The sequence below is a fragment of the Leiobunum rupestre genome, chromosome 4, assembly GCF_980474605.1.
Source record: "Leiobunum rupestre chromosome 4, qqLeiRupe1.1.hap1, whole genome shotgun sequence".
NCBI lineage: Eukaryota > Metazoa > Arthropoda > Arachnida > Opiliones > Sclerosomatidae > Leiobunum > Leiobunum rupestre.
The window spans coordinates 28557395-28565570 of NC_143387.1; the positions used below are offsets into that span (position 1 = coordinate 28557395).

At 33.8% G+C, this 8176-nt stretch overlaps 1 protein-coding gene across 1 annotated transcript; it reads right to left on the reverse strand.

Moving 5' to 3' along the window:
* Positions 1-457: 457 nt before the first annotated feature.
* Positions 458-3203, reverse strand: LOC149947387 (venom peptide La1-like). Its single transcript, XM_090172256.1, has 3 exons — positions 2790-3203; positions 1521-1632; positions 458-741 (listed from the first exon to the last, which is right to left on the reverse strand). The coding sequence occupies exons 1-3, from the start codon at positions 2884-2886 to the stop codon at positions 648-650; spliced, it is 303 nt and encodes a 100-aa protein (XP_090028382.1). The 5' UTR covers positions 2887-3203; the 3' UTR covers positions 458-647.
* Positions 3204-8176: the final 4973 nt, after the last annotated feature.

The window sequence follows — 8176 nt, forward strand, 5'->3', positions numbered from 1 at the left end:
CGTGAACGTTAGTGTGCTTCAAAATGGCAATCATTGAACAAACTTACCGAGAGTTTAAGAATTTAGGCATAACCCTGTAGGTTCAACGTGTACTTCTAACGCATTGTCAATAGACAGATATAGCCAAAACTTGAAAACGTATATCGCTACACGCCTCCAAATATCCCTTACACGTTTGCGGTTTGGCTTAACCTAAGCTATTGAACTGAAAGGTCAGAAAAATCCAGAGGTTAATTTCTCCTTCGTAGTCAAGGAACTACTTTTAATAGAGAGGCTCTTAATATCTACAAATATTTTCGAAGGCCCTACCAAAATTCTGTATCACAGTGATTAGATCAGAACATCTGTGGAACACATTTAAGTCACTATACCGTAACAAACACATACCCTGTTAACGAAAGTTTTACTTTGGAAAGGCGGATTCGACAAAGCGAGTCTATCAATAATAATACAAAACTAAGTTTCCAAAATTTATTTGTACAATTTTACATCGTACATGTAAAGGAAGATTTACATAGAGTGCTTATAAAAACCATAGGAACTCCACTACGGTGAGATACATACATCTTATCAACGGGTATAAAAGTTATTTAAGTGACTAGTCTTAAGCGTCCGCGGTATGACACGTCGGTAAAATTGACAAAATCTCAGCACTCAAGTTGAGGACAGCATTCTGGGTAAGGACGACCTCGAGGGCCCGCAACCGTCTTGCATCCTGGTGGGCCAGAGATTATTCCGCATCTGTGTGGAATTAGGAAGTGTTATTTCTTAATCGGGGTATAAGTTTATTTTTATAATAGTATAAGAAGTTTTCTTAAATATACACAATCAAAATTTAAAACAAATTATTATCTTAAAAATGCAACGATAGTTTAGGGTATTTTTATTTTCAATACTCAAGCAAGGCTAGCCTGAATAAACAGGTTTCTGCAGTATGTTATTTGTGAAAAAGCATAAAATCATGCCCAAATATAGGCAGACATTACTGATAATTAAAGGATTAAACCTCTTTCGGTAACTACTAAAAATCGGATGTATGTTCTTCTTGATAGCCAAAACCAAATGCGACAATTATTATCTCCGGAACTCAAAGCGTGATTAAATATATTTTTTAAGTGACGAGGGCTACCAGCATGTATGCGTACAATTCAAATCCGGTTAGTTTTTAACTGCGAAATTCAATAATTAGCCGCGAAAGTGTTCAAACTCAAATAAAATCCATTACACGAAAATGACATTAAATTATGACCTTGAAGAATGATTTTCTTTGTATGAAGTAGTCGAGCCGCGTTGGTTGCTAATTTATGAATGGAAATAAACCGGAACTCTACCATCAAATTAAACCCAACGTCTTTAAAATAATACTTAGCCTTTATATTAAATTTGTTTTAAAATGATATTAGCTAATTAAGATAAAAATCTTAATTATACGTTACTAAGTTAGATCGTGAATATACTTTAGCCCGCAGACATTTTAATTTGGGCAATTATAGCCCGATTGAGACATTAACAAAACTTACGTTGCTCCGTAAAACATTTTGTTCTTCGAGTCGCAGGTGTACTGAGTGCAGGTTTCTTCATCCGTCCAAGATTGGCCATTATTCACGGGTCCATTGTCGGTCATGCATTGCTCTATTTCGAATAAAGATAACAATTACTTTTTTTCTCCTTTTAACTAGTATTAATTTTTTATTAAACGTATTTACAACAGGACCGTATATGGGGGAGGGAGCCAGGTGATGCTGAGCGCCCCCAAATTAATACTTGAGCATCCCCAACCCGACCGACCCAAAAAAACGATTGCTCAACTACCAACTAATATCATATAACATCTGTTACCTGTACTATTTTTAATAAAATATTCGGTTTTCAACGACGTTGAAATTCATAATTTAAAAAATAAATTAAATTTTGGTATATTTACTAATTTCAGGAGAGCGAGTTAAAATTGACGATTTTTAGTCTCAAGCAGGGTGACCACAGAATATTTTTAATTCCTTTAAAGGAATTATAGGAAATTTATCAATTAAATATAGGAAAATATATATGAAGAAAATTGGGGGGCAAAAGGAAAATATAGGAAGAAAATTGGGGAAAAAAGGAAGAAATAGGAGAAAATTATTTATACAATAAGAGAAAACGGTTGTCAAAATTATTTAAAGAGGGAAAAACATTCAAAATAAAGTTGATAACCGATAGAAATAGTCAAAAACTATCGGCAAACAGTGTTGGAAATAAACATCTTTAAAAACCAGGACAATATGAAGACTTCTAAGGGTAAAATATCAACTATATTTTAATTTCTTCAGAAATTTGAGTTAAAATATAGGGTATTATAGGAAATTTAATGAAATTATAGGAGAAAAAAGGAAGGACGTTAAATTATTGGAAAAAATAGGAAATGTTGGAACTGTTGTCACCCTGAACAAGGCATTGGCACCCCCCAAAAATTATTTGAGCGCCCCCGAGTTTCGGCGGCTGGTTACGAGCCTTATTTACAATATTATCAAAAGAAATTATGAATAATTATCGACCATAATTAATTAAACGGACATTTAAGAGGAGGCATTATTAATACATGGTCTAAGGACCTTTATTAGTGTATTTTTCACCCCGTTTGCCCCCTTGTATTAAATATTTAAAAAATTATTTCCTTCCATAATAATGAAATTGGTCAATTAAAATTAAAATAATTATAACGATTATTTTAATCCATTTCCAAAATCCGAAGGATAAAAAAAAACTATTTACGCGATTAAGTAATATAATAAGTGATTAATACAACTTACTTTTGCTGTTAACTCGTATACGTCCCCTGAAAGTCGAACTATGGACGACAACAGCCAAGCTAAGTACGGTAACAATTACGACCAGTACAGCCCTCATCTTGAAATTAGGTTACTGGTTTATTGGTTTGAAGTATCGAATCTGCAATAGCGAGTACACTGATCTTCCGACGATGAAGGTAATCGGCGTAACTAGATCTGCGGCTAGTCGGAATTTGTATTTATACGCGTATTTGATAAGTCGATCGCAGCGACGCTCGCCGGTGACACGGAGAGGGAAGGCAACAAATTTTGTAATCCGGGGGGGAGTGGGGCAGTGATGAATATCAGCAGCTTGTTTGGTCTGGGGAACGATTGTAACATTTGCACAAGATAACGACCCCCAAAATTTCAAAAATTTCCCTTTTTTCTACTGTCGAAGTTGAAGGCCCATTTGTTAACTATACGTCATAGCCGAGTTGCAAAGCGGGTTTTTAATTGGTAGTCGCGTATCGTTACGTCATCGTAATACCGCTTAACGCGCAACCCTTTTTCTTTAAATATAATTCGGAATGTCTGATAAGAATCGGGTTTTTTTTCTTTTCGGCGGAGATTGCTACTTCGGTATATGCCTCATACGGCAGACGCCCAGATTTTTTTGTTTAACGTTACGATGAAATTCAACGTTTTTTCCAGAATTTTAATTATTACATCAACCAATGTTTTATTTTTTTTTAATTTCGAAGAACCGGACGTGGGCCTAATTTTGAAATGTTGCATAATTTGTATTTATTTTACGTATCAGCTAAATCTGAAAAAGAAGACTTGGCGTAGCCGGGGGGTAATTTTTTGCGATTGTGTGCATCCCCACAACCAAAATCCTTCAAAATAGGGGTTCAAACTATGTTAAATACCTGAGACAGGTGGAGAAGGTAGTGACATTTTAATACAGCCAAAGTGAAACCCAAGGGGGAGGGGGGGATTGGACAAGGAGACCATCTCCTTGTCTACGCCACTGCTGCTTGGTGTGCTTCGTCGGACTATTGCTGTGTCATATCACACTGATAGTCCAGTAACTTTAGGATTTCATTTCGGAAAAAATGCCCCCGGGCTGAATTTTTGCATACACCTTTATTTAGTGTCAATAAACGTGGTGTCAAAAGTCCCCATCATTGGGGTGTATGGAACTTTTGTTTTGGCGGGAAAATGCCCGGCAAAAATGGTTTTTCACCAATATCTTCGTTATTATTACTTTTACAGCTATACTGTCAATTATAAAATTAATGCTGAGCACGTTTTTGACAAGAATGGTCTTATTTGAATTTAGCGTCTGAGCAGTCGTTTCTGCGCAATCGCAGTGCCAATGTTTTTAGTACGACTTCCATGTTTTTTTTTGTGGAAAAAATATGCCATACCTAAAAATTTCACAATCGAAAGAGGTTATGGTCTTATAGAACCTCCGCAAAGTCCTAAAGTCTGCAGTGCCAACTTTCACCGCCATCTTGGAAAATGGCCGCCATTTTATATTCGCTTATAATTCAAAAATTATTTACCCAAACTCAACATATGAGGTGTCATTCTTCTTCAAATTGTCTTATTCTTCTTAATAAGCTCTTAAAAGGTCGATTTTATCAAAAGGTCAAAGGTTATGAGCTAAAAAATTAAAATATCTTTAAATTATAACGAAAAACGGTATATTTCTTACATATTGCTTATTAATTAAAACTTCTAATAATATTTCAAAGTAGCCCTGTTGCTCTGGAGAAGGTCAAAGTTTAATTGGATTAAATTGATTAAGTATTTATTTTAATATTAAATAATAACTGATACCCCACCCTTCGTTTTCTAATTAAAAAAGTCCTTGTTTTAACGCCAATTTCGAATGAAAAATTTTCTGAGGTGAATTCTAAGTCAAAATGTTGCGCTTTGTTCGAAAAAAATGGTTTCAAGACTGCCCGACTTGACATTCAACCACCAGGGGGCATTCTAGGTCGTTACGACCACAGCACATGCAGTTTCAAAGCGAACGGTACGAAAGATATTTTTGAAAACCAATTTTATAAAAATAAAGTAAATATCAAATATTAATTAATAAAAACATTAATAAATACATGTAGAAAGATAAAAAAAAAACGACAACTCTTGCACATCGCACCTGATGATGCGACCGAACGGCAGTGAAACTAGTCGTGTCTTTTAATAAAACATTTTTAAATTTTACTATTCAAGAGTGGTCTTTTTTTAGTAAAATTTAAAAAAAAATGTTATTCTCGTTATATGGATTTTTAATGGAACAATTGTTAATGTTTATCAGAGCCCCCAATCAAATCTTCAGTTTTTTATAGGAAAAATAGGATTATATTTCTAAAACTGTAGGACTTTGTAGGACTATTTTTTTCAAAATTACAGGATTGTAAAGGACTATTATTTCAAAATTACAGGATTCTAAAGGACTATTATTTCAAAATTACAGGATTTTATAGGACATTTTTTTGAAATTGCAGGATTTTATAGGACTATTATTTAAAAATTACAGGATTCTAAAGGACTATTATTTCAAAATTACCGGATTTTATAGGATATTTTTTTTGAAATTGCAGGATTTTATAGGACTATTTTTTTAAAGTTATAGGATTTTATAGAATTTTTCAAAATTATAGGATTTTATAGGACTATTTATTCAAAATTATAGGATTTTATAAGACTATTTTTTCAAAATTAAACGATTTTATTGGAATATTTTTTCAAATTTATATGATTTTATACGACTATATACGTAATTTCATTTACTAAGTTCTTTATTCATTTAGTGAAATAAATCTTTAATTTTCCCTTAAAAATTAAAACTCTTTAACCATTTTATCACAAAAATATACTATTAGCTAACAATAACTAAAGTATATACTAGAACGACTTTGTAGAAGAATTTATACTATAGCTAAATCTAGCAATTTAACTGAGTGGCAGAATTTGAAGTGGGCCAAATATCAAAATTATAGGATTTTATAGAACTTTTTGGGGGTTATAGGACATTTTTGAAGGAAAAAAAACTTTTATAGGAATTATAGGACCTCGAGGAGTCCTGGTTTATTCAAATACTACAATTAATAAGTGTGATCACGAAGTGTACACTACCTTTTTGAAACTACTTGATTCACTGATTTCTATAGAAAAAAGCTTGTAACTACGCTAGTTTAGTATGTCTTTATTTATTTAATTTAATATTAGAAAAGTAGTCGATGATCTATTACAATGATACGGAAAAAATGGCTCTCAAGGAATGGTTCCAGCACATTTAAGACTTTATTGGGTGTAAAATGACATTGAGCTTCGTCGCGTGGGTCATTGTTGGCTAAGATTCTTAACGTGGATTCCATACCCAATTAAGTTTCATTTCGGAATACATTATATGCGAAACGTGCCCGACAGCGAGTTTGGTCCTTTGAATGAGAACATTAAGAATCAAGGTTAAACATCGAAATGTTATGATTAACACGCTATCAAGATCAAATATTCCGTAATATATAGCTTAATATTCATTATTTATAACCGTTAACCACGATACAACGATTTAATTATTACTATCGTTCCTAATCATTACAGTTCGAACAATTATTTTGTATACGGTGATTCGAGCCGTGATTTTTTTCATTTTCTCCCATTCAAACTGGAAAACTCAAAGCCCTCGCTACGACTTGGGCGGTTGCAGAAATACAAACTTTGGGAAGCGAAATGTTAAAATAATTACTTTCTCAAGAAAAAGGTTATTAAAAATTTCATTTTACCAACTGAATCTAGTTTTTGAGAAACTGAAATTATTGAAATCTCACATCCTCTAAGGGCACGTCTCTACATATTATCTTCGAGATTAAAATTTCGAGGGTTAAGTTCCTCACTGACCCCGTTTTTAGCGGAGGGATACACGTATTTCATAAGAAAAAAGTTCCATTCTGACAAGCGCGAATTATAATAAAACCTATTTTTAAATAATAGTCCTAAACGCGAATGGAAAATTGATTTTCCAATTCAACCCTTTTATTAGTAGACAAGCGTTTAATTCTTATACTGACACACTATATTCAAAGTTCCGGTTCGTCTTATCCACTATTACCCATTCCGTACGTCAACAACTATCATTATTACTTCATACATTTCAATAAAACTTTTCCATAACCGACTCGAGCCATCCATTATAGTTTTAATACCGTATTTGTAAATATTATTTCAAGTGAAAGAGTTATTTCCTAAGAATCGTGATCGTTCAAGATGAAAGATGATTTTCACGCTTTGCGGAAATTGTATTTTATGTAATAATTGCCCGTAAACTTTCCGTAAAATCTCATGTTATTCGACAGTATGTTTTTCCCCGTTTTTACGCTAAAAGAAACAGCGGGCCCAACCATAAAGAACTTCATGTTTCGCGATGGTAGAATCTGTATAGGCTCCAACATATCCCCACTGGCCCCATAGTCAGAAGTGACTCCAGCAACAGGCCGGGGTAGGTAGGAGCCTCCAAAAGTCGTCTTAAGGGGCCTCCAAAATTTAATATATGGGCCTCCAAATTACTTTAATATCAGAAAATTCTGTAATTTGTTTGCGAAATTATTTATTTATTTATTATTTTTTCAATATTCAATGCGAGTGATTCGCGTAACGACACTGCTGTTTTTATTCCTTTCAAAGGCATGAGTAACTTTTCTTTGACAGTAGTTTTTTTTTTAGTTATAATTTTTGGCGAGCGCTACTATATCCAAATTGTATCTTTAATTTTATCTTTACAAATAAATGGTTCTTAAACTTACTTTACTTAGTGTACCTATGTACATTCATCTTCGTAAAGTTGTAAGTTCTGATGTAAGGGATGTACACGCGAAGTACCGAAGGAATGAATGTATATTGATAGACTTGAATTCAGTTGTAGAAATAAGTAAATAACCACTCATTTGTTAAGTGTTATTAGTTCAAAATTTGTCGTCGCGTACCCATTTAACCCAAAAATTGCACCACTTGCTTAAAAAAAATTAAATCCTTGAACGGATTTGAAAAAATTGTGGTGGGGGGGGCTCCATAATTTGTGTGGGGGGGGGGGGGCTCCAAGTGGTTGGCCTACCTCCCCAAAAATCGTGGCGCCGCTACTGCCCATAGTCCGAGGGGTTCGACATTTGCGAATTTTGAGTACGGGGGATTTTGAATGTCAAAGTGATTTCAGAAATCAGAAACTGATTTTGAGATTTCAGCGTTTTCTTCTTCTTGTTTCTTGGGCTGATTTCGAGAATTGATTTTCGTCCAGATTTGGGGTTTTTCAAATTGATTTTCAGGTTTCTAAATTCATTTTTTTTCTAGAGTGTACGGGGATTTGTACGAATGTCGGACCACTCGCCTTGGTCACAAGTTGGTCTCCTTAGAAATCA

Bases quoted from the DNA above. Each gene is read 5' to 3' on its own strand.
- LOC149947387 (XM_090172256.1), bottom strand. From the start codon at position 2,886: ATGAGGGCTGTACTGGTCGTAATTGTTACCGTACTTAGCTTGGCTGTT. The intron at 1,633-2,789 runs GTAAGTTGTATT...TATTCGAAATAG, and splicing joins TATACGAGTTAACAGCAAAA to AGCAATGCATGACCGACAAT. The intron at 742-1,520 runs GTAAGTTTTGTT...AATTCCACACAG, and splicing joins AAAATGTTTTACGGAGCAAC to ATGCGGAATAATCTCTGGCC.